The sequence below is a fragment of the Octopus sinensis genome, linkage group LG2, assembly GCF_006345805.1.
Source record: "Octopus sinensis linkage group LG2, ASM634580v1, whole genome shotgun sequence".
NCBI classification, from domain to species: Eukaryota; Metazoa; Mollusca; class Cephalopoda; order Octopoda; family Octopodidae; genus Octopus; species Octopus sinensis.
In genome coordinates, this window is record NC_042998.1 from 112,904,154 (window position 1) to 112,931,970 (window position 27,817).

The following is a 27,817-nucleotide window of genomic DNA, read 5'->3' on the forward strand; positions in this document are numbered from 1 at the left end:
AGTCCTCTGAGTGTAATGTTTTGTGGGTGTGGTTGAAACACTAGTCCAAGAACAAACAGAAGCTAAAGAAGAACCTCAGCATGGCAAAAGAATGTCAGAAATCACTCAAGGAATGAAAATTTCAGATTATTCCTGATTGTAAAAACAAAGAGTATTGCATTTGCAGCAATCAGAGACTCCCTGGTGGTCAAAGATGATCATGTGCTTAGTGCTACAACTGTAAAAAAAAAAAAAAAAAAGAAGGGCTTCATGGAAAAGTGTCTACATAAGCACAAGTGCAAAAGAACTGTACTGTTTGCTGACACAGCTGACTCTGAATTCATTATTTTTAAAAGGTTTAGTAAACAAGATAAATAAACAATATTTTACTGTATTTATACACTGCCAAACTTTACTCAAGTTGATTTTTGTTCAGGACCTTACTGTCATCTATACTTAGCCATACCCATTACCTTTAATTTTATTAAGCAAAAACTGTGTTCCATGTTTGGTTTTGAATGTTGCTGGTTAACTGACGAGCTATTTACAGCATAATTATACAACAGAAGTTGAATAGTTTTGATAGTTTTTGGGTGATTTTGGAAGATGGCAAGCCCTGCAAGAAATCAGAACTTTACTATTCGTACAAATGCTCTTTAGCACACAAGTGAGCTAATTAGCATAATTAGTTAAATCGTAACTCCCTCTCTCTCTCTCCTTCTCCTGCACCTCCCTCAAGTTGGGTAACCCTGTATTTCCTTTGTAGTAGCACACCGGTTTCTGTCTTCATTCCTGATCTCTCTCTCTCTCTCTCTTTCCACCGGGTAACCCTGTACCTCCTCTATTGCAAGACACCCATTTCTGTCTCTGTGCCTCACTATAACCTTTCATCATCTGACACAAGATTGCCTCCTCCAATGTCACCTTTCATCTCAAAAAAAAAAGGGGGGGGGTGTCTTGCAAGTATTTGGTGACCCTATCAGTGCAAGTACCACTTAAAAGCACCCAGTCCTCACTGTAAAGTGATTGGTGTTTGGAAGGGCATCCAGCTGTAAAAACCTTGCCAAAACTGACCTCGCCTGTGCTTGTGCCACATAAAAAGCACTAAGTCCACTCTGCTGAGTAGTTGGTGTTAGAAAGGGCATCCAACTGTAAAAATCCTGCCAAAGCAGTTACATAAGTCTGGTGCAGGCTTCTGCCTGGCCAGCTCTTGTCAAACCGTCCCACCCATGCCAGCATGGAAGGTGGATGTTAAACGATGATGATGATGATGATGATGATGATGATGATGAAAATTAACTGAGTTGCCCCATCTGCAAGTTTTAAAAAATCTGTGGTTTATATCACCATTGATTGACAGTTATTTAAAGTGTACTATTTTGCTGTGTTTTTTGGCTATAGTCAAAAAGACTACATTTCTAAAAGTGTCAAACAATTGGCTAAAATTTTTGCAAGCTGAACATACTGTTACCTTCCGGGTGAGGAAATCGTTTTCTGAGATCATAATATATGAACCTAGGTACTTAAAATCATGCATACAGTTTAGAATGTTATTACTTAAGGCTTTCAAAACATTAAACACTAAACAATTTACTGGACTTTACCACTCATCTCACAAACAATTAAACAACATAGGGTAGAATTTGTACTGGTTTAGAGCAAAAAGTGAGCTAGCATCATTTTTTCATCAAAGACCTCAACCAGCTGGTGGGAAAAGTCATAAGCTCATCTACCCAAATGTTATAACCAGAGATTAAAGAAATGAGGCGATAGATTTTGGTGAACTGGGAAATTTGTCAACTGGGATCACCAGTACACAATGATGATGATGAGGAGGAGGATGATAGCAAAAGACAGAATACAATTGCAGATAATTAAAAAGAAATGGTTTATTTCATACAATGATGACCTGTTCCTCTGATCTCTAGACCACTATATAACTTCTAGTGATGATAGATGATACAATCAACAATGTGAATGCATGAAAAGTGAGATCAATAGAAGAAAGAACACGTGATGACAGTCATTAGAGAAATGTCACAGCCAAAGTTTAGTTAAACAGAGCCACATTCGTGAGGGTTCATTCACTGTCACTGCCTGATTCAGTCAAATGTAAGTCTTCACCTTGAAAAATAGAAAGAGAGAATAAAATATACAATGAGATACACTTTCTGGTGGAGGAGGAAGAGGAGGAAGAGGAGGTTGGGGATTCACATAGTTGATAGCAAAAAAAAAAAAAATGGTAACTATCTAGATATTTTATATCAATATTTTGTCGTTTTGTTTTCTTTATTTTTCACTGCTACATTTAATGCGCACGAGCCGGGCAATACTGCTAGTATTGTATATGTAAAAAGCCACAAGTACCTCCACCAACCAAAGGTACCTCCACCAACCAAAGGTCAATGACAATTTGAAATTTTGGGCTGACATCGCATCTCAGTGACATGAGGGCTTTACTTCCAGAAAGCACAGAACTAAGAGAAAAGTAAAATTAACTGGGGTGGATGTCATCAGAGAAAATATTGACTTCCATAAAGTGGAAAAATTTTGCAGAGTGTTTGTTGTAAAAAACGAAAAACTGCAAAAGGATATCGAGACCTCATATGGGTTTGTTTTGCAAAATGCCTTTGTGTAAAGGGTGTTTTGGACAGCTTCCTGATAGAAATATGGCATAACTATATTTTGTTGTTTGATAGTAATACTATCATGTATTCCTTTCATTTTATTACAAATAATATGTGAAAGTGAGAAATACAGATTAATTTTCAGTATGTTACACACCTGTATTCACCTTTGCCTCGCCTGTTAATGAGTATTTTTTATTAGATGCATTCTGTTATGTAAATGTATTCATTAAATTGTATAAGAGTACATAGCCAATGGTATATTGACTAGTTAAAGAGTTTTGTACTTTATTTACAATGAAAATGTTTGAATGAAACAGAGAAAGAATAAAATCTTGTACTGATTATATACATCATCATCATCGTTTAACATCCGTTTTCCATGGGTTGGATGGTTCGACCGGGGTCTGGGAAGCCAGGAGGCTGTACCAGGCTCCAGTCTCATCTGGCAGTGTTTCTACAGCTGGATGCCCTTCCTAACGCCGACCACTCCATGAGTGTAGTGGGTGCTTTTTACGTGCCAGGGGAGGCTGGCAACGGCCATGATCGGTTGGTGCCTTTTACGTGCCACCAGCACGGAAGCCAGTCAAGGCGGCGCTGGCATCGGTCACATACAGATGGTGCTTTTTACGAGCCACTGGCACAGCATGCCACCGGCTAATTCAAATTAATCTATCTCATCTTGAAAAGTGGCAAAATTGTTGGCAGTTGACATCTGGGATAATTTTAGTAACAAATCAAACAGGTAAGATGCATTAAGAATTTCAAATATAGTGTTTATCCATGTTATTGCTTTTATACCTATTAATTAAATTTACCTGCCCATAAAAGTCAAATTTAATCAGCAAGATCAGTTAAAATTACATAACTATAATCCACTGGTAGATAAGCACCCCACTGACAAAATCTCTGCCAGTACTGCCTTACTAGCCCTCATGCTGGTGGCACATAAAAGCACCCACTACACTCTCGGAGTGGTTGGCGTTAGGAAAGGCATCCAGCTGTAGAAACTCTGCCAGATCAGATTGGAACCTGGTGCAGCCATCTAGTTCACCAGACCTCAGTCAAATCGTCCAATCCATGCTAGCATGGAAAGCAGACGTTAAACAATGATGATGATGATGATGTAAAAAATTAACTAAGTTACAAGCAAATATTGAACCTGAATAATTCAAAATAATGTGAACAAATAAGCATTGCATTCGATAGATTAATCTGAACACTAAAGGGTTAAACTAGCTTCACTACTTGTTGTGGTCTATCATCTCTTTTGTGAAGTCCAGGATCTTCAGATCAGATCTTTTAACAGATAATTTCACTTAGCAACTAACTAATTCATAATGTGCCTTGTTAATACATTTTCATTTCTAATACATTCTTATAAGTTTAAATATTATTTCAGTAACTAACATGTACTACCCTTGAACAAAGTACAACTCAACTACTTCACAGCTACAGCGATCATAGCAGGAAGGGCACCCAACAACTACTCTAACAATTAACCATCTCTCACACATTGAAGAATGGATGTAAACAGTAAAAATACTTTTGATAGCTGCATGTTCTTAGCCACTGAGGGAGCTTTTATGTGGTCACTCAAATGGAGAAATAGCAGCCAAACCCCTTTCAAATCATGCCCTACCATCTTAAAAAAATGAAGTAAATACTACATGATGTAATCTTAGATATATTATGCAAAAAAAAAGGTAAAGCAGTCACAACTGGAACTCATTTGATCAACAACATATCTGAACAGAGCTAAGCTCAGTTTAAATAACAACAACCTATCAAACAGAGTAGGAAGTTCTTTATACAAGCTAGTGAGAAGAGGGGGAGAAGGCCACAGATGACCTGAATTGTTACAATACAGTGGGAACTGCACACTATGACTGGTGATGGTGATGTTACACTGGGTCATATGTTAGATATACCACTCAAAATGAAACTGTGAAGTAAATAAAGAACCTTTTTTCATGTCAGTAAGATACATAAAAGCAAGGAGAGTTAAATGCGTTGGTCAATGTTACACTACAATGACCATAATGAATATGAAGGGGTGCTGAAAAGTTCCTGGCTTTGGGTAAAAGAGAATACAGGAGGATCACAACAGATTCCCTTCTTAGATTCACAGACTTATTGCAGCTGTTGGAAGGTTGGGCCCCCAACCAAGCCTTTCACAATACCCTTAAAGCCATGGACTTTTCAACACCTTCTTGCATATGAAAAAAAAATGAGAATAAATTATACTTACTTAACGTACTAAGGTCTTTCGATGGAACATCACATGGAGCAGGAGTATCTGAAGAAAAATATCAAATAAGATTTTAAAAATAGGAAAATAAACATAATTATTGGCATGAGCAACATACTTAATAAAACACACACGCACACATATGTATCTATTTGGCAAATAAAAATCAACAAAAAGTGGAATGAGTTCACAAACCATGTTACACGCTCGACACTCAGGGAAATGAAAATAGTTAATCTCTAAAATGTTTTGGATATTGTACTTCAGACAGTGCAATAAAAGAGGAGGAAAGACCAGGAGAAAGTGGAAAATGAAGAAGTAAAAAATTAAAAACAGCAATCCCAGTGAAAGAGGTTTGTCAACTTGCTGGCCACTGACTCACTGAAAGTAGGGCCAGATTAACCATTTAGCATTTAATGAAGCCCAAATATTCTACTTATTTCATGTTAAAACTGACCAGATCCAACCTTTCATACCTACCTTACAATATCATTCTAAAAATATACAGGAGGCCAGAATTTTCACAGTGTGTCATGTTGAGTTAACCTCAGAATTACAACAATGACTCAAATACATTTTAAACACTCAGCTACTTACACAATAAAGCAATGAGTTGGTAGTTTTGTTTATCAAACAATTGGAATATTCATCCCCAAAACTGACAGAAAATTCAATTTGCTATTGAGTGCATTAGTTGTTTGACATGGAAGGAGGTACGATTGTTTAGTTTGTTAACTGGAAAGCCATCAAGCAGTTTCTGAGGAATATCTTTACAAAATTCATCGAATCATCAAATTGAAACAATGTTTACCTTTGTTAGGTCCTCCCTCTGAATCAGAGTTGTCTGATTCTGAATCACTAGACACATCACTGCCACTTGATGAAGAACTACTACTGCTGCTTTCTGACATGTTATTTGTCAACGCTACTGGAGCACACACATTTAGAGAACTGTTACCATTATCTGGAACAAAACAGAAACAACAAAATCTCAACATGTAGTTGAACACAGAAATCTACAAAGTGAACAGTTATTTTGCAGCAAAAGCTAAATATAATACCAGAGTGGAGCCTGGTGCAGCCACTGGCTCTCCAGACCTCAGTCAAACCGTCCAACCCATGCAAGCATAGAAAACAGATGTTATCGATGATGATGACAATGATGATGATGATGATAATGATGAATACAGGATAACAGTTAGAAACTAATACAAGTGAGGTAGATTGATACAAGCAATGAAGGAGCCTCTATATGCTGATTAAACCCACATAAAGTAGCCACAAAATCTCCCTCAAATTCCACCTATTTTATCAAAAAAAAAGGTATGTGTGTGTGTGCGTATGTGAGAGAGAGAGAGAGAGAGAGAGAGAATCGTGATGTCATAGAAGAGAAATATGTCCGCATGTATGATGGCTCACTTGCATTTAATGAGGCTGCGAAGAGAGAGACTTGGAGATACCACTATACTATGAAAGGTTGCTAAACAAAGAGAAAGAGAGTCTGCTAAATGTTGACCCAACAAATGGACCAGCTATCCAAATTGACAGTACCTTGGTAGATAAAGCAATTAAGGGTTTGAAGACAGGGAAAGCCCAGAGGCAAAGTTCAGAGAGCTCCTACCTCTGCTGGTAACAAAGGGCCTCTCACTCAAAGTAAAAGGTAGACTGTATGACACAGGTGTGCAAACAGCCATGCTATATGGCAGTGAAACATGGGCTGTGACTGCTGAGGACATGTGTAAGCTTGCAAGAAATGAAGCTAGTATTCTCAGCTGGATGTGTCAGTGTACATACATGACAGGGTGTAAGCACCTTAAGAGAAAAGTTGGATATAAGAAGCATCAAATGTGGTGTGCAAGAGAGACGACTGTGCTGGTATGGCTATGTATTGCATATGGATAAGGACAGCTGTGTGAAAAAGTGTCATGCCCTTACAGTGGAGGAAACCTGTGGAAGCAGTAGACCCAGGAAAACCTGGGATGAGGTGGTGAAGCACGACCTTCAAACGTTGGGCCTCATGGAGGCAATGACAAGCAACCAAGACCTTTGGAGATATGCTGTGCTTGAGAAGACCTGGCAAGCCAAATGAGACTGTAACCATGGCCTATGTCAGTATAGCATAACCGGCACGTTTAAGAGTACCTTTCAATCATTGAGCAACAAACTGTGCTTGAGAAGACCTGCTGAGTCAAGTGAAATCATTGTTGTGGCTGATGCCAGTACCGTGCCAGTGGCACGTAAAAAGCATCATTTCAGCATGGTCGTTGACAATGCCACCTGACTGGTCCCATGCCAATGGCACATAAAAAGCACCATTTAAGCGTGGTCTTTGCCAGTGCCACTTGAATGGCTCCTATGCTGGTGGCACGTAAAAATACCATTCGAGCGTGGTCGATGCCAGAACCACTTGACTGGCCCTCGTGCTGGTGGCACATAAAAAGCACCCACTACACTCTTGGAGTGGTTGGTATTAGGAAAGGCATCCAGCTGTAGAAACCATGCCAGTCTTCAGTCAAACCATCCAACCTATGCCAGCATGGGAAGCAGGTTTTTAAATGATGATGATGATGATATGCATATTAGACAATTTAGACTTAGATATATGATACTGAAATAAAAGAGCTGGTCATTGTTAGAACACCTACAATCATATGTTAGCTGGATGAGGACTGAGTAGAGCCAAGAAAACACTAACAAGATAGAGAGAAACAGATGTAAATTAAAGTATATAAAGTAAATAGGTGTGGGGTAAGATGTTTCCTTCCCAAACACATGGTCCCAAGTTCAGTCCCACTTCATGGCACCTTGGGCCAACCAAAGCCTTGTGAGTGGATTTCATAGATGGATACTGAAAGCTGCACTCATTGCAGACTTATACACAAGCTCCTACAGAGGGCTGATTGGGCTATCAGCCCCAAACTGGAGAGAGCAATAGTAATAAAACATTTATTGGTACCCTACCATCTCAGATTAACATCACAGAGTATCACATTTGGAGAATTTTGTGTCACTGTGAAATTTGGTGTACACTGTAAAGAAACAGTGGTTGACAGATAGAATGTAACGTTTATTATTGTAGGTAACAGAGGTAACTGTCACAAAGTTTTAGTATTAAATTCAAAAAGTTTTGGTCAGTTTTCTGACACAGAATGTCATGTTTAGTATTATAGCTAAGGGAGGTAACTCTTGCAAACCGCTTGAAACCTCTCATAGTTGTTCTATTAGCTAGAAATAACAGCCAAATACTCTTACATCAGATCCTAATGCTGGATGTTCAAGAATCAAATGAAGGTCAGATTTTCAATCTCGGGATCATCCTGATTCCAAGACCTTTATATAGACCAAAATGTAGACTGAGATACAGGAATCCCAGAGGGACAGACAGAATATCACTTTTATTTATATAAATGTGTATGTATGTGTGCATGTGTGTGGTGTGTGTGTGTGTATGTGTCTCCCACCACTGCTTGACAACTCGTGTTGTGTTTGTACCCCTATAACTTTGCAGTTCTCAAGAGAGACTGATGGAATAAGTACCAGAGTTGATTCATTCAACTAAAAATTCATCAAGGCAGTGCCCCGACATGGCCATAGTCTAATGACCAAAACAAGCAAAAGATGAAAGATAAATAGGATAGTGAATTCCAAATAAACGTTTATATATCTCACACAAACATGACAGATATAACTGCTGGATGTTTCATAACTCGGAGTTTCCATTTATGGAAAGGCAATAAGCCTGCTTCATTCTTTAGTCAGATCAAATGGACAAAGCAGAAATTAGTTGTTTAGCTCAGGAGAACAGCTTAATATCTAACATAAACACAAAAGCACAAACTGACCTCAGTAAATGACTAATACTTTATTCTGTTGATACCAGAAGGGTGAAAGACAAAGTTCACATAGAGAGTACAATATAATTACACCAGTAAGATCTGAATTTACAATAATGTAAAATTAGTCTGGCAGCATCAATCTCACACTCACTTAAAATGGCTATATTTGGCCTAAATGTTCTACCCATTTTATGTTCAAGCCAGCCAGATTTGGCCTCTCACACTTACCCTGCAATGTTATTCTAAAAATAAACAATCACATCATTGAAATCTTGAAGCTACAAAATAATGCAGGACTAATTCAAAACAATGTAAATAAATAAGTATCACATTTGACAGAGTAATCTGAATGACTCATTAGCTCTTTCCACAATTAAAATTTGCCTCACAAATATGATATCATCTTACTTATGTTCCCATTATCTTTATTATAAGAGGGTGAGTCAGACAGTTATGCAAATAAAAAATTGTATTACTTTCTGATTCACTGACATATGTACACTTTTCATGGAAAAGATTGGACAAATCCTTCCTACAACTAACCATTTAACTGTGAAATGCATAGGTAGCTGTGTTAATCAGATATAACCCTCATTTTATGGTTGAAACACAGAAAGCAGAATCAGAGCATTGGTAACATAACATAATGACTGATGTGAGATTTGTACAACTACCTATGATGCCAGTATTGTAGCTGGTTAAAGTTGCAAATCAGTTACATAGTACAATGTCATCAATGTTTTCAGTTTTTTTTAACATCCACTTCTCGATACTAGTATGGGTTGGACAAGATGGATTTTCTATGGCTGGATGCTTTTCTGTCACCAACCCTAACCTTTTTCTAAGTAAAGCAATATTTCCCCATGAACAAGACATATTTTCACAGAAGACAGAAAATAAAAGATACTGCCTGCATTATTGTGTTACTCACACACAACTATTATGCAACATCAAGATAAGGAGACACAAGCATACACATACATCATTTATCATTTCATTTTAACATCCACTTTTCCATGCTTGCATGGATCAGATAGAATTTATTAAGGCAGACTGTCTATGGTTGGATGCCCTTGCCATCACCAACCCTCACTTGTTACCAACCAAGATAATACCTCCTCATAACCAGACATGTTTTCACAGTATACTGGAAATGAATGACACTGCTTGTATGACAGTGACAATGACTTACAACTACACATGATGTCAAGAGAAGGAGACACAAATATACACAAACATACATATATTGGGTCTTCCCATAAATAATGTGGTTTATTCAATTGCACAAGCTAAAAGATAGAGGGGGATGGGATAAGCTACCTGCATCAACTTGCTATAAAAGCAGGTAGTAATTTTACCTTGTCCTTATTCTTAGTGCAAGTTTTGAAGAGTGCAGTTTGATTCTAACAGTTACTTTTTCAAAGCTATAATAGAAGAAATAAAGGAGCATATTCGGCATATTTTGCTTTATGGATTCAATAAAGGCAACAATGCAACAGAAAGTGCAAGGAATATTAATGCAGTAACAAGGTCACTGCCAGTGCCGCTGGACTGACTCCTGTGCAGGTGGCATGTAAAAAACACATTTGAGCATGGCCGTTGCCAGTACCGCCTGACTGGCCCTCATGCTGGTGGCACGAAAAGCACCCATTATACTTTCGGAGTGGTTGGCATTAGGAAGGGCATCCAGCTGTAGAAACTCTGCCAGATCGAGATTGGAGCCTTGTGCAGCCATCTGGTTCGCCAGTCCTCAGTCAAATCGTCCAACCCATGCTAGTATGGAAAGCGGACGTTAAACAATGATGATGATGATGATGATGGAGATGGAGATCAGACAATAAGCATAAGCCAGTGTCAACAATGATTCCAAAATTCTGAACCAAAAACTACAGCCTAGAAGACAAGCCTCATCCTGGAAGATCTTTAGAACTTGACGAGGATGTCCTGCAAACCCTGGTGGAACAAAATCCCATCATAACCATTGAAGAACTAGCAGAGAAGCTTGGATCTGGTCATTCAACCAGTCATTCAAGACAGCACTAAAAGAAAAACGACCATCTTTGGTTGCAAGATGAAAGGTGTTCTTCCATCAGGATAATGTTTGGCCACATACATCAAGGATGATATTCCAAAGCTGGATCAATTTAAATGAGAAATGATGCCCCATCCACCATAATCGATGGACAGTGACCCATCTGATTATCATTTATTCTGCATTCTTCAAAATCATTTGGACAGAAAAAAATATGAATTCTGTAGATGAGGTCAGTACAGTACTCGAGGAGTATTTTTTGTCACGGACAAGTAAATTTTGGAAGAGGAGCCTTGCCAGTCTACTAGATAGATGGAAGAGCATTGTAGAAAATGCAAGAGAGTATATTTTAGATTAAAAATGAACTGTTTATCTTAATTTTGAAAAATAAAAGAAGTACAAAAAACCCACATATATACATACACACAAACTGCATATATACATGCACACAAACACACACACACATGCACACACACACACACGCACGCACACGCGCACACACACACACACACACATATATATATGTGTATACATATATATATGTGTACATATATACACACACATGTTTATGAATTTGTGTTGCATGATTCTTGATGTGAAGTTGTGTGTTGAATAGATATTGTTGTAGTTCATTTATTTATTTATTTTTCTTCCAATTAACCACATGCACTATATATTCGTTCTTCACTCATTTATTACTGTTCTTATTTTAACTCATATCCATTGTCCAGAAATCTTTTGTCATTCCTGTGTGACCTTCTCAGCGACACTTTCCATCTTCGTGAGTGCTCCTGTTCCACTTATTCCATTCTGTTCTTATATGATGTGTATCCTTATATGCACATGTGTCTGTGTTTGTGTGCATATAAGTCACTGTTCTGAGTAGCATTACGACCCGCTCCCCAGCCCTGTCCCCTACCCAGTTGCCATTGCTGCTGCCCTTGAACCCGACTTTTTGTACCGTTCTTGTAACTTACTGTGTTTGTATGTTCGCCCATGCTGCTGCCATCGTGGTCAAACACACAAGCACAGTGAGTTACAATGGTACAAAAAATCGAGTTCAAGGGCAGCAGCAGCAGCGCTCAACAGGGCAGGGGACAGGCCTGAGGAGAGGATCATAATGCTACTAAGAACAATCACACACACACAAAACACAGATGCATGTGCATATAAGGATACACATCATAGAAGAACAGAATAGAATAAGCAGAGCAAGAGCACACACAATATGGAAAGCGTCACTGAGGAGGTCACAGACGTGTGATGGAAGATTTTTGGACAATAGACATGAGTTAGAATAAGAACAATAATAGACGAGTGAAGAACAAATATATAGTGTGTGTATTTATTTGAGAAAAAAATGACCATCCCAAAATACAATATATATATATATATACACATACACACATGCACTCTGTGGAGTGGTTGATGTTAGGAAGGGCATCCTGCTATAAGAAGCATGCCAAAACAGACACAGACATCTGGTGCAGTCTTCTACCAAGCCAGCTCCTGTCAAATCATCCAGCCCATGCCAGCATGGAATGATGAGGATGACGATATATGTATGACAGGTTTCTTTCAGTTTCCATCAACCAAATTCACCCATAAGGCTTTGGTCAACATGGGGTTATAGTAAACAAGATGCCACTCAGTGGGACTGAACCCAAAACTATGTGGTTGGGAAGCAAACTTATATATTACTTACCTCTGTTGTTATCAGGTTCAACTGGTGTCAAAGCTGGAGAACACTCTTTAAAGGAAGATGGACTATGCTGAGACATTTTGCCACTTTTCGGAGGTGATGTTTTCATTTTACTACTGTCAACAGGAGTGAGTGGCCTCATAGAAAGACGACTAGAACCTTCAGCTCTAAAAATAGAAAAAGAAGTAAAAATAACTATATAATTAAAAAAATAAAGATTATATTTTTTCATGACTGATGATTGTCATCACTGATCAGTATAAGATGTTATAAATATATTGCATAGAAAGTTGTGAAGTTGTTGCTTTTAATACTTTAAGTTGGCCATGTTTCAGGAAACTTCTAGTATATCTTTAGGGTAACCAATAACTTGTGAGTAGTATTTGGTAGATAGAAACTGGCTGGAAGCCTGTTGTATGTGTAAGTTTATATCTTTTGGCAATGTATATCAGTCAAGGATATAACACCAGTGAGAAAATACCCAAAACACTGCTTTATGAATAAAGTCTCTTGCGATATGCTGAGTTTCAAATACTGCTTTGCCATTCTTGTCATTAGAAACATAGTGAAATGGTTATTGGCACACTGAATATCTATAAGCAATGATGATGTTGTAAAAAGAATAGATACAATTTTTTTTTTTTAAATGGTTTCAGTCATGAACATTCCAACTTCCTATCCAAATAAAATGTTCTTTTTCATAAAATGTTACAATCATCATTAAATGATGATGATGATTATGATGATGATCAATGAGGTTTGAATGGCTATGGAGGTCCAGTATAGTAAAATATGAATCCAAGGAGTCCATAGACAAAAATTGATTGAGAACCACTGCGGTGAAGTCATTTATGTAGACACAAAATGAGGTAACAGGATAGGTCCTGAAATATATTTGAGCATGAATCATTTTTTGTTTTGTATTGGATAAATCTGGAGGAAAGAGATGTGCTCTTGGCCTTTGCCGGTCTTTGTGACTGGTGAAATTGATTCAGTTAACTTTCCTTTTGAACACTTGTACATCAACAGTGGAACAAATATTTGTCACATCATCATCATCATTGTTTCGCGTCCGCTTTCCTTGTTAGCATGGGTTGGATGGTTCGACCGGGGTCTGGGAAGCCAGGAGGCTGCACCAGGCTCCAGTCTGATCTGGCAGTGTTTCTACAGCTGGATGCCCTTCCTAACGCCAACCACTCCGTGAGTGTAGTGGGTGCTTTTTACGTGCCACATATATATTTTTACGTGTCACATATATATTTTCTTTATTCGTTTACTTGTTTCAGTCATTTGACTGCAGCCATGCTGGAGTACCACCTTTAGTCAAACAAACCTAAGGACGTATTCTTTTGCCAATCCGCTAAGTCACAAGGGCAGAAACACACCAATATCAGTTGTCAAGCAATGGTGGGGAGACAAACACTGACACACAAATAAATAAATACAGAAACACACACATACATACATACATACATCTATATACACAACAGGCTTCTTTCAGTTTCCATCTACCAAATCCACTCACAAGGCTATATTAGAAGACACTTGCCCAAGGTGCCATGCAATGGGACTGAACCTGGAACCATGTGGCTGGTAAGCAAGCTTCTTACCACACAGCCACCCCTGTGGCTACATCCTCAGTGTGTGTGTGCGCGCATGATCATATATTTACTGTGTATATGTATATATGACTAGATCATTGCTTTCATCACTCTCTGTATATATTTGTGTGTGTGTGTGTGTGTGTGTGTGTGTGTGCGCACACACACACTCTACCAGCTTATATTATAAAATATATATATTTCTTTACTACCCACAAGGGGCTAAACACAGAGAGGACAAACAAGGGCAGACAAACGGATCAAGTCGATTACGTCGACCTCAAGGCGTAACTGGTACTTAATTTATTGACCCCGAAAGGATGAATGGCAAAGTCAACCTCGGTGGAATTTGAACTCAGAACATAACGGCAGACGAAATACGGCTGCACATTTCACCCGGCGTGCTAACGTTTCTGCCAGCTCGCTGCCTTCAGCTTATATTATAAAATATATACTGGACAATATAATCCCTGGTGTGCAAAAAAACAAGTTGGTCATAGGAGGAAATTCTTTCATCATAGGCTAGCTAGATCAGGACAGAAGTAGGGCTGGGGTGGGGAGTGCTAAACAATAACTAAATCCAATTAAAATCTCTTTAATGAGACTGTCACACTTACCTAGTTTTCTTCACTTGTATGGTGTTGGAGAGTTTTTCCAGTGTAACTGATCCGGAGGCATTATCAATAATAAGGACACACTCTTTTGGACATGTCCTTTTATTTCCTTTATACACAGTGTGTGTCGTACCTGAACTCTGAAGACAGATGGAAAATAAATACCAATTTAAGTCATTTCTCAACACAATTTTTAAAAATTTTATTTACTATTTTAAATCTCTTTTAACTTGCTTGCATGAGAGCGAGGTGATTTATTTACCATTGCCTACCATAAGCCATGAACCAAGCTAGAGTCTAATTCTACTGTATCTTCTTTCTTTGCGGATATGTCCAAGTGTGTTCCTTCTGTTGTAGCTTTATTAGACAGTAGAAAGGTTAAGTAGGTGGCAGTCTCATGAATCCGTTAGTGAATGTAAACAATTAGAATAATTGTTTATTACAGCTGAGTGCACTTCCTACTAAAGACTAAATAGCCATGGAGTATGCTCAAAGTGAAATTTTTAACCAGTCACACAATCTAGAACAAAGGAGTTATATGTCTTGCTCAATACAATTTAAGCTTATGATCATGATGCCATTGGTCCAATGTCATAACTACCAGGCAAAAAGCCTTGCAGTATTTAGTTACTTAATATTCTTGAGTTCAAATCCTGCTGTGGTCAACTTTGCATTTCATCCCTCCGGGATCAATAAAACAAAGTATCAGTCAAGTAGAAGGGTTGATTTTTTTTTTCATCTAACCAACTCAATCAAATAATTGATCTTATGTATATCTATAAAAAATTAATATTATTAAATGCGATGATGGATTGGAAGGAACAAAACAAAAAATACCTTGTGGTATTTAGTTATGTCCCCTTTACGTCCTGAGCTCAAATTCTGCTGGGATACATTTACTTGACCATCTTTCTGAGACTGATATAGTCAGCCAAACATCTCTCCAAAAATTAATTGATTTGTGCTAATGTTAGATATAAGCATAATTATTATAAATAAGGAATTGAAATGGTAATAAAAGAAGAAAATCAATGGTTACTGAATCAACAACAGATTCTAAACCATATATACATGTATATATAAATCTGTAGTACATTGAGAGAAATTCCATAAATGGAATGCTTATTTGTAAAATTTATATATAAAATTTTAAAATTTGCAAGCTACATGAACTGTGTACATGGATATTAATGAACAATTCATACACACTCTCCCAACTACTTATATGTGAGGATAGTCTACTGGTGGTTTGATGTTCAAATTTCAGTTCGGCTGAATATAATTTTCTTTAGAAAACTGCTTACTATTCATTTAGTGTACCATTCATATATGCTCTCCAAGCACTTTAAACATGTGCATAGTACATATGTGGTTTGCTGTTCAAATTTTAAACTGTTAGGTAAATGGACATCCAGACACTTATCCACCTGTGTAGTCTCCCCATGGTTCAGCAATCAAATTTCAGCCCATTGTGCAAGTTTAATTTCCTTCAGAAAAACTGCTCATTATTCATTTAGAGAAGTGGTAAGCTAGGGAGCTGCACTAGGTTCCAATCTGATTTGGCATGGTTACTATGGCTCTCGGAGCATCTACCTCCACTACTGACTTGGTCACCTAGGTAACGGAAGCTATCAACTACTTCTAGTTTTCCCCTCCGGCATTTGATGGAGTCAATTTTCTGTACATTTTTAGTGTTAATTGTACCTGTACATCTTCTACACACACAAACTATTTTCCCTGTTAACCTTCCCCTGATATTGCTGCACCTCTTATATATCTGTAGCTCACAGTGGGTACATCTTATGCAGTTTCTACTTACACCTTTTCTACAGATCGAACAGAGCCATCTACCTGAAGGGATTTGCGATTTGGTTTTTTGGCTCTAAAGCCTCTAAAAACAGACCTAGAGAACTAAAAGTTTCATGTTGTAGCTTAGACAATGAGCTTTCCGAAAAGGTGTAGCATGCCAAGATCAGATGACGATTAAGGTGTATGCAAATAATTAAATGAACAAATGAAATTAAACATTAGTTTTTCAGTCAACATACACTTTATTTACTGTACAAAAAGTATTAAATGAATCAAAAAGATATAGTATAGCATAAATATCATGTCAAGATCAGATGATGATCAAGATGTACTACTCTGGCTGGGCCTTCTCCATCACCTTAATGTGATGCCTGTTGCCCTTCATAAACATCAGCCTCTCAAGTTATCATCTGACAGGGTGGCTCTCTTGGCCCTCAAAATATCTTTGCCTAAAGAGAATAGGCGCAGCATTGAATGAGATGGAGGTGTTAGGTGAACAGGTCGATTAAGGCCTGCTCGCCCAAAAAGTCAGGACCCCCTTAGAGACAGCCTCCAGCCAGATCCTCACCAAGTTCTGCGCCTTGGATTTCAGAGACCTGTGACCCCTGCTCTTCAAGAACCAGGTGATGTTGCTGAAGAAATCACTGGTGGTGCTGTTGCCCTCCTCACTGGTCTCCATGGCATTCGTTACCCAGCTAACCTGGCTGTTATTATACTGCTCCTGCCAAAACAGGTGAAAGTTAGCGGAACTAAATTTAGCAGAAGCTAACTGGTCCGCTAACAGCTTTCAAAGTTAGCGGAAATGCTAATCAGCTAAATGAAAAGTTAGCTTTGCTAATTAGCTGTTAGTGGATTAGTGGAAATGCCCCCCCCCCCACTGTATATATATATGTGTATACATAGAATGAAATTAAAGATAAATATATATAACGATGATGATGATGATGATATATATATACATATATTTAATGAAATTCAAGAAATGACAAGGGAGGAATTATGCAATCAACCTTATTAGCTTACAGGTGTTTCTGCTATAAGATGCAGTGCACCAAGATTTGACTGCTTGTGCATCACTTGTAACTTCCTCAGAGCTATATATTTTTTTAGAAGCTCCAAGGAGCAATAAGGTGATGCATAAGTACTCACCTCTGAATGCACTGCATCTTATAGCAGAAACAGCTAACAAGGCTGATTATGTAATTCCTGTTTCTTTGCCATTTCTTTAATTTCATGTAATCACATAACATTTTTCTGAAGCATATGCATATTAAGTTCTAACAGGTTATGAGTATTGTCGAAGCAAAATCATTATATACATACATATGTGATGATATATATGTGTGTGTGTGTATATATATATATATATATATATATTCTTAATATTAATAATGATGCGCACTCTTAACCTTTCGGGTTTCCTTTTCTTCTACCTTACTGTCTCTCCCTCTCTCTCTCTCTCTCTCTCATTCTTCATTCTTTCTGGTTTTCTCTACAATCATTCCCTTTTTTTCTCTCCCTTTCTCTTGCTCCTCCTCCTCCCTCCCATCATTGATCCATGACGAGCTCTGCTACTGTCTTTCTGACCTGGCTTCCTTTAAGTGTGGATGGCTTTCCTGTCTCTCTCTTGCCGTCCTCAAAACCGTTCATAATATTTTTTCGTTCATTCTGGCTTAACAGCTCTCAATGTTTGTGTTACTGTTATTCTCCTTGTCCTGTCCTTTACTGTTTATATTTTGTACTGTCTTTACTGCCCTGTTTTTTGTTACCATTTTTACCTCTCCGCCAAAAAATCTCAAATTTTATTTAATTTGCTTTTCGCGGGAAGGAATGTTTCATTAAAGTCGTGTCTCACCTTGACCTTCGAAACACGGAGTAGATGAAACAAAGGCGACTGAAGAAGGGGAATTTTCCTTGTATTGTATGTCCTGTACTCTATTTTATCGTTGTTTAAGAAAATGTCCATTTCCTTGGTTTTGTGTTTATGTTTTCGTTTCTCATTGTGTTCGACGTTTTTTTTGGTGTCCTGTACCCATATATGCATGTATATATACATGTAGAGGTAGGTACGTACATATATGTATGTATATATGCATATGTTTTATTTTATTTATTGATTTATTATATATATATATATATTATCATCATCATCGTTTAACGTCTGCTTTCCATGCTAGCATGGGTTGGATGATTTGATTGAGGGCTGGTGAACTAGATGGCTGCACCAGGCTCCAATCTTGATCTGGCAGAGTTTCTACAGCTGGATGCCCTTCCTAACGCCAGGATTGATATATGATATGTATATATAAATATATTTATATATATATATATGATGTACAGAAAACAGATTACATCACATGTCAAGGGGAAAAACCAGAAGTAGTTAATAGCTTCCACTACCCAGGCGACCAAGTCTGTAGTGAGGGTAGCTGCTCTGAGAGTGAAGCAACTAGAGTAAGAATAGCCTGGGCAAAGTTCAGGGAGCTCCTACCTTCTGTTGACAGCAAAAGGTCTCTTGCTCAGGGTGAAAGGTAGACTGTAAGATGCATGTGTGCGAACTGACATGCTACACGGCAGTGAAACATGGACCATGCATGCTGAGGACATGCGTAGGCTTGAAAGAAATGAAGCTAGTATGATCCGCTGGATGTGTAATGTAATGTGCATACATGACAGAGTGTAAGTGCCCTGAGAGAAAAGTTGGGCATAAGAAGCATCAAATGTGGTGTGCAAGAGAGGCGACTGTGCTAGTATGGTTATGTGTTACATATGGATGAAGACAGCTGCGTGAGAAAGTGCCACTCACTAACTGTAGAAGGAACCTGTGGAAGTAGACCCAGGAAGACATGGGACAAGGTAGTGAAGCATGGCCGTCAAATATTGGGCCTCACAGAGGCAATGACAGGAGACCAGGACCTTTGGAGATATGCTATGACTGAGATGACCTGGCAACAAAAGTGAGATCGCAGCCACACATGTGCGGCCCTGTTAAGAATACCCCTGATGCATCAGGCAATATATGCTTGAGAAGACCTGTATGCTTGAGTCAAGTAAAACCAATATTGTAGTTGTGGCCAGTTCCCCCTGACTGGATCCCATGCTGGTGGCACATAAAAAACACTATCCAAACATGATCAAAGCCAGGCCCGCCTGACCAGCTCCTGTGCCAGTGGCACATAAAAAGCACCCACTACACTCTCAGAGTGGTTGGCATCAGGACGAGCATCGAGCTGTAGAAACTTTGCCAGATCAGATTGGAGCCTGGTGCAGCCGCTAGCTCTCCAGACCTCAGTCAAACCGTCCAACCCATGCCAGCATGGAAAACGGATGTTAAACGATGATGATGATGAGATATATATATATATATATATATATATATATATATGATGATATATATATATATATATATATATATATATATATATATATATGATGATATATATATATATATAATATATATATATATATATGATGATATATATATATATATATATAGTTGGCGTTAGGAAGGGCATCCAGCTGTAGAAACACTGCCAGATCAGACTGGGCCTGGTGCAGCCTTCTGGCTTCCCAGAACCCAGTTGAACCATCCAACCCATGCTAGCATGGAAAGCGGATGTTAAACGATGATGATGATGATAATGATGATATATGTTTGTGTGTATATATATGATGATAATGATATATATATATATATAATGATGATGTGTATGTATACATGTGATGATATATATATAAAAAGCTAACATATATATATATATATATATATATATATATATACCGTAAATCCTTGAGTATAATCTGCATTTTTTTCCCAAAATTTAAAGGTCAAAATCCTTAGTGCGTACTATATACGAGGTTAAAAATGAAAAATATTTCCTAAACAATGTCCGAGTCTCTATTTGCTGTTCAGCAATGTTTATGCAGACACCTTTTGTGATGTTGGGCGCAAAAATACCTTCAGCTAAGCCTGAAAGCAATGAAGTCATAAAAGAATCATCCATAACTTGCAGTAAGCAACATTTATTAAACGTTATAACTGTTATTTCTTTATTTTCTGCCAACAAAATGCACAAAAAAGCTACACGTTAGCATTATGTTATATATACAATAATAATAAAGGACACTACAGTATACATTTTTACAAACCAAGGACGTTATATAGACCTCCTTGACTCAAGTTAGAGAAGGGGTGCGTATTATACACAATGTTTAGATTTTTCAAAGGTACAGCCCCATAAAAATCCCCTGCGTATTATACTCAAGGGCGGACTATACTCGAGGATTTATGGTATATACATGATGATGATGAGTGAGGCAATTACAACTACAACTGTACTGAATAGAAAAAATTATTAGCTGAGTTATTAATTCTGATTAAGAAAAGCAAGAAAGACAATTCCTGGAATTAAATTTAATTAAAGACAGAATGCAGTGTGGTAGTTAGCCTGATTTTTTGCAATACAATAATCCTAACTTACCTCAATATGTGGCACAGTTATTGTAACTTGGTTTTTCTCACCAACTTCTAAAGCAGCTTCTTTTGTAACATCAACCGATGCTGGTTTAAAGTCATCTAAGATAATCAATAGAAAATTAAAATTACCTGACAAGCTGATAGACGATTTCATTTATATTAGTCATGTTTTAAGAAATATTATCTTCACTGAATAAGCAGGTTCTTTTAGGTATTATTTATGGCTTTTTCGGTACCTCTAACATTTTGGAGTCCCCACACTTCTTGGGAACAGGTAAGGGTAAGGGAGGAAGAAACTACATCTTATTTTGTCTTCACCTAGCTGAATGCTTGCAATAGAGGGGCTCAGCAAAAGGCACCTGTGGGCCTGTTGACAATGTTGAACTGAGCAAAAAATGGTCACAGTCCAGTCCATGGGCTTGAACAGCAGGACTAAACTGAGAAGAAATATGTCGTGAAGCAAACTTCTCAAACACAAAACCATACAAGGACCAATATTAGTGGGTGTATTATATTATACTAACATTATAGTATATATACATTAACATATTATAGTACAAATATTCAAAAGTTAAATATAAAGTTCATAATGTATTATTTAAGAACACAATGGCAATAAAAAGCTAACAAGTTTAAATTAGTAAGCTTTTTTAACCGTTTCATGGCTATATTCCTAATGAAATACACAATCTATGTATTTCAGTAAATTTTTAACATAATCATGAACTTGGAAAGATTTACTAAAATAACTTTTTTATTATTAAGCTAATATTGGGAACATGTCTTAAAAGACTTTACATAAATTATGATGGAAATTTTAAGTTTAAAATAAATACATTGATTTGCTGTAAATGACTGCAGTTGATCATTTGCTAGGAATGTCCTACATTTGTTTGTTTAAATTTCTTATTGCCAAAATATTTTTATTGATATCATTCATTAATTTGATAATTTACACAGCAATGAACTACACAAGCACTCGTAAACGATCTCATACAATCACTTTCCTAAACACGATATTTTTATGAATTACAACTCCAACTACTCCCTAACATTAATCAGTTGGTTGTAGGCACAACTCAATAAAAAGTGACCCTGCTCGATCTGTAGAAAAAGCATAGGTAGAAACTCTGTAAGATGTACCCAGTGTAAGCTATGGACACATAAGAGGTGTAGCAATATCAAAGGAAGGCTAACTGGGAAGATAGAGAACAACTTCTGCCACATTCCAGGAAGAAAAACTACAAGCAGTTGATAGCTTCACCAGATCAGATTGGAGCCTGGTGCAGCCATCTGGTTCACCAATCCTCAGTCAAATCGTCCAACCCATGCTAGCATGGAAAGCGGATGTTAAACGGTGATGATGATTTATCAGTTGACGATTCATTTCTTTGCTACAGTTCTGCGCTACACTTTTTTTCTAGTCAAACATGAAAACAGTGACTATGAACCTTCACAGGGTGTCCGAGATTGGGGAACAGTAACCTGGCCCAAAAGCTTGTTCAATGGAATCCACTACAGGACTAATGGATTTAAACTGAGAGACGGAAACAGTTTACTACCCATGTAAACCAATACAGGATATGATCACAAAATGCAAAGAGCCAGAATAAATAATGCAAGGCATCTGGTATGATGTTCTTTCAGTTCCGAAAGAACAAAAAAGCAAGGTCTCTTAGCACATGGAGAGTGAGACCTATCTACCTGGTGAAGACCAGCGTGAAGAAACAGGAGCTGGCTACATCTTTTGCAAGGGGCAAAAGCTATGAAGATCAGCATGGCTACGGTGTTGCCTTTGCCATCAAGAGCCAACCAGTCAGAATGCACGGTGAGGTAAGCTATCGGATGCTCTAATGATTCTGCCAATTCATCACTCAGGCAATCTGTTGGAAATAGGAGCTAAATTTTCCTTAAACCACTTATTACAACTTTAAATAAAGAAAATTACATCTGACTGACGGGTACGACAGATACTCCTTTCATGATGGGTTTGCTCTTTCATTGTTGATTTGTGCTAATTAGCCATAACTGATTGTTACCACAAGGTTTCCAGTTCTAACACAGCGATTTTTGTGTGCGCGTGAGCAGACAGACAGACAGACAGATAGGTAGATAGATAGATAGATAGATACGGCCGGTCTACCAGGTTACCTTTAATTTCACGTCCATAAAGCGCTTAGCTTTACAGCGTTTCTTCAGACCCTAGGCCTATAATCTCTCTCTCTCTCTCTCTCTCTCTCTCTCCTCTCTCTCTCTCTCTCTCCCCACACAAACATGCGTGCAAGTAATTTATTTTACCTTTTGTTCATCAAAATTCTTATTCGAAGCACTAACTTGTTTCATTTTCCTTTGTATAAGTTTAAATTTAAAACGAATACTTATTCCTATAAATTTCGCTTCCAAACCAACAAGAAAACACAAACTCAGTGATATTTTACAATACATCGGACATACACCATAACATCAATATTGTTAGCTAAACATATGGCGGCGTAAATTTCTCAATCAAGTACAGTTAACTTGCACGATTATTTTTGATGCACATGAACAGAAGCGAAACTACGCAACAAAAGTATGCGCAAGCATGCGGGTATGCATATAATCAAGGGTATTTCAACTAATATATATATATAATAGTACCCGATGGCGAGGTTTGACATACACACAAGAAAAAAAAAGAAGTTACGATACGAGAAAATCTCTATGCGGCCGACTGATATGCTAGAGATATCACTGTCTTAAATAAGAGTACACAGGGTAGGCAGGATGGTCACGTCTGGAACACTGATGGTTAATTTGGGTTAAACTGACTGTTACTATATAAGGTTTCCTATCTGATCTCAGAGATTTGTAAGTGTAATTAAATGATCATACAACAGTCCACGACAGAATGAGATTAATTTGATAACCAGCTGGCTTATGATTATTTGTTAAATGAGAAATATCAAGGTATTAGAACAATATTTAGTATATTTCACAGTTACCTTGTATTCTCTTTCATCAACGATCATAATTGTAGACCAATTCTAATCACTGGATATATTCGAAATAATGATTTATAATGTAGGTGCAAATCCACGAATGTTATGGAAGCTCTATTACCGAGTATACGGACGATAACACATTCGGAAAAACTTCTGCTATTACTTTACTTGCTTTATCGATTTCCCGGAAGGACGAAAGGCGAAGTCGACCATGACCGAACTTGGAACATTTGAAATAGTAAAACGAATAAAGAGGTGATTATAAAGCGAATACACGAGAGAAAGTTTCAGTACTTACATCTGACAGAATGGAAAGCAACTCTAGGATTCGGATCAAAGCTTGCTCCAAGTCTAAGTTCAACAACACTATTGTCTTCTGCCATGACGAGACAAGCTAGAGTTGCGAAGGACCACGCTAAAATAGAAAAAGTTATTTACAACAAAAACAGGAACTAAGAGAACCAATGTTATCTATCGAAAGAGATAGATGTGCGTAAAGAAAAGCATTTGTATGCATGTGAATAGTAGAGATGTCGAAAAATATCTCGATTGGGACAGGAACTATGAGTAGAGAGAGAATGTCAACAGACTCTGAAGTGGGACATGAAAATAATAGACATTGAAGAGCTCGGTAATAAAGAGAAATAACTCTTAGGCACCTCCCGCTTTACGGGAACGTTGCGTTCTGTAATTGTACCGTAATGTGGGATTCCGTGAAACGAAAATCAATTTCCCATTGATTTCGATGTTATAAGGCTTTCCGATGAATTTCTTTTCTTCGAGAAATATTACATTAGGATACATATCACAAAATATGTCAGTCGGTAGGGTGCAATGGGAATTACTTGGAGAAAAAAGGACACTATTTTCTATTCTGCAGAACATAATCATCACTATTTCAAGGGTGACAAACATTCAAAGTTGTTCAACATTTACAGTACGCCATTTCGTTGAACAGCTCCTGTGTGGGGACTGAACTCAGTATATAGTCCTTTTGTAATTTTACGTTCACATTTCACAATTATGATTGTCATCGGCAAAGATTTGCAAATCTTATCCGGTAAATTCCAACCCTTTAGCTATATTCTTGAAAGTCAACTGAAAAGGACCCAGTGGAGCTTCTATATCCTCTTACTAAGCATTCTGCTCCTCTAAAAGAATCAGCTTCCTAGACAAACTTCCTCTATGGGACCTGAGCAACTAATCAATTAATCTACAATTTATAGTAACATCTGATATAGAGATCTGACTGCTGAATATTCCCACTAAACCCTTCTGTTTGTGGAAAATCTATAAAACCCCTGATATAAACCGGACATATATTTTCCAAATTAAACAACATTCATATCGCTGAAAGATTCACTTCATTTTGTGACTCGACTGTAGTTCCTATCAATTGCTTTTTTATGAATTGTTTCGAAATTCTGATATGATATATTGTGAAACTTGCTATCACACTATAGTTCATTGATTGGAGCAAAGAAATCGTGTTCTTGGGAATATACTCCACTCTCACATTATTAGAAAGCACTTTTAATTTCACTGAATGGCTAAGTATTGTCTAAAACGAGAAAAACTTTCTGGGAAACATTACACGAGACACAGCAGGGTAGGAAAGTTTGTAAACCAGTATCGCAAAAGGCTCATAGTCCCTCAAGACTTTCTATTTGAATGTCAGATCATAGGTAGATTAAATTTTGCATAACCTTCGAAAATCATTGTATTTTTGGAGTAAGGGTAGTAATTTCACATCAATAGTAGCATTTCCTTCAACAAGATGCGCAAGACGACTTTTGAAACTTTAACAACCCGATGCTAAGTTTTCTTCACTTGAAATAAAAGTTCTAACAGACATGTAGACTCATAAAATCCTATTTTTATCAATACTGTATATTTGTTCTGGTATGTAGCCTACTTCAGCAATTATTTTCCCCAGCTCCGCAGAATAATAATTACTACAGGTTCTGTTTCAGCATTGTCAGTTTCACAGGTCAGTGTGCAAAATTAGGCGTTTATTTTACCTTTCAGACCAGATTTTACTGGCCAGACAAGGTTTTGCATCAAAAGTTGCACTTTCCCCTTCTTGCAAACCATCAAACAAGCTCTCAGCTTTCGCTTAAACAATCATTATTTTTATTGTCATATTGTGTCCAGTTTGATTGTCAATCCGCTCTCTCTGGAGGAGGAGGAGCTTTAGAAAAAGTGATCAATTATAATTATTGAATAATGTTCATTGTTATATATAGTGCTCCAGCTTAATCTAGATTGGTGTAATAGAGGGAAACAGGAATATTTTGCGGACATCGAATTCATTGGAATTTAGAAAGACAAATTTCAATTTCTTTTTCTCCAGAAGGGCAAGGATTTTCTTCATTTCATTAGCTGTAACACACTACGTAGAATATAATTCTTGCATGTCTCAATTCCTTATAATTATATATTTATTATTTTTTTCGCTTTTAAAACTATGGATTTTTATACTTACGTTTCTGTTTACTTTCTATTGTTTCAGAGATAGGTATTCTCATATTTTTATGTAAGTGAAAAGAAGACTGAATATCAGAAATACTATGGTAATGCTTCTCGACATCCTCTAAAACATTTGGATGACACCTTTCCTTGAATCTTCTTAAATGGTTAGGTTCGGGACATAAAGCTGATTGTAGAAATTTCTGTTTATTGTTGAGATTAAGAGTCTGTAAACCATTATTTGATGTTGGTTTCTTTTCCAGAAATTCAAAATCTGTTGAATGAAAATGCTCTTCTAGACGATCTGAAGTCCCACGATACATTGCATTTAGCCGTCTTCTCACAAGTTGTCGCTGCTCCACTCTATAATACGGCCACGCAGCATCAACTTCCTTCCAAGCAGGAATAGTCAAAGTAAATCGCTGTCTTTTGTAACATGTAGATACTTCACTTAATTTAAATTCAAAGGATTTTTTGTCATTTTCGGAAATGCCATGTCTTTTCAATAATCGAAGTAGTTCACACTTGTTATATGGTCGAAGAGCTAACAAATGAATAATTCTCTTTCGTAATGATGATTTCCTAACGTACGAGGGAATATGTAACTCATTACTCAATGAAAATGAAGATTCCCCAGATAAATTGTCAGATATTAAGGCCTTATTATTCCAGCCATCACAAAGTGATGCATTAAAATTCGAAACCTCATTATCTGAATGCGAGAGAAATTTTTTGTATTTAAGATTCTTTGATAGACAAATCTCTTTCGCAGGTTTCTTTTTCGCTTCTTCCACGTGCATTCTTTTTCTGAATTCTTTAAACGAATCACGATTTCCATGCATAACTAGTTTATGAGTGATACACCCTAAAGAACTGATACAGTTTTCATTTTTTGACAGCACTTGCTGGAGACAATAAAAAACGCCATTGACTTTACCTTGTACACAATATAAGTTAAAATGAAATGTATATTGTTCGCTATCTGTCTCTAAAGGACATACAGGAATTTGAATAAAACCTGTACCATCGTTATATATTTTAATAGTGGGATGCAGACAACTCTCTGTTGCGTTTCTTAAAAAATCTTGCAGTTTTCCTAAAATGGACTCTGTAAAAACTGCGTGTATGATAGTTTTGTCGTCTTCACAGGAAGTCGACAGAGTATACAGAGGATGTTTTTCTAATGTTGACATAGTGGAAACAAACGACCTTCTTGCTTGATTAATTCCGAAATGCTTATTTTTTAATATTTTCAGAACTATATTAGTTCAAAGCTGTTTCTATTGTATCTACCCCAGTTTGATGACGTCATAATTAGTTTGACGTTTTATTTGTGAAATTTTTATTGCAAAATCACTGATACCAGTTTTATCTTCAATATCCATTCTTCAAAAGTCCGTAGTTACCCACATACTAACAAGCGGGTGTAATTATTA

General features: G+C 37.2%; 1 protein-coding gene across 1 annotated transcript; it reads right to left on the reverse strand.

Annotated features, from left to right (window-relative positions):
• Window positions 1–1,848: 1,848 nt before the first annotated feature.
• Window positions 1,849–27,789, reverse strand: LOC115229709. The gene is made up of 8 exons (XM_029800020.2): window positions 26,398–27,789; window positions 24,211–24,327; window positions 20,933–21,027; window positions 14,646–14,782; window positions 12,431–12,594; window positions 5,669–5,821; window positions 4,858–4,905; window positions 1,849–2,103 (listed from the first exon to the last, which is right to left on the reverse strand). Exons 1-8 carry the CDS (start codon window positions 27,572–27,574, stop codon window positions 2,060–2,062), a joined length of 1,935 nt encoding a protein of 644 aa, XP_029655880.2. The 5' UTR covers window positions 27,575–27,789; the 3' UTR covers window positions 1,849–2,059.
• Window positions 27,790–27,817: the final 28 nt, after the last annotated feature.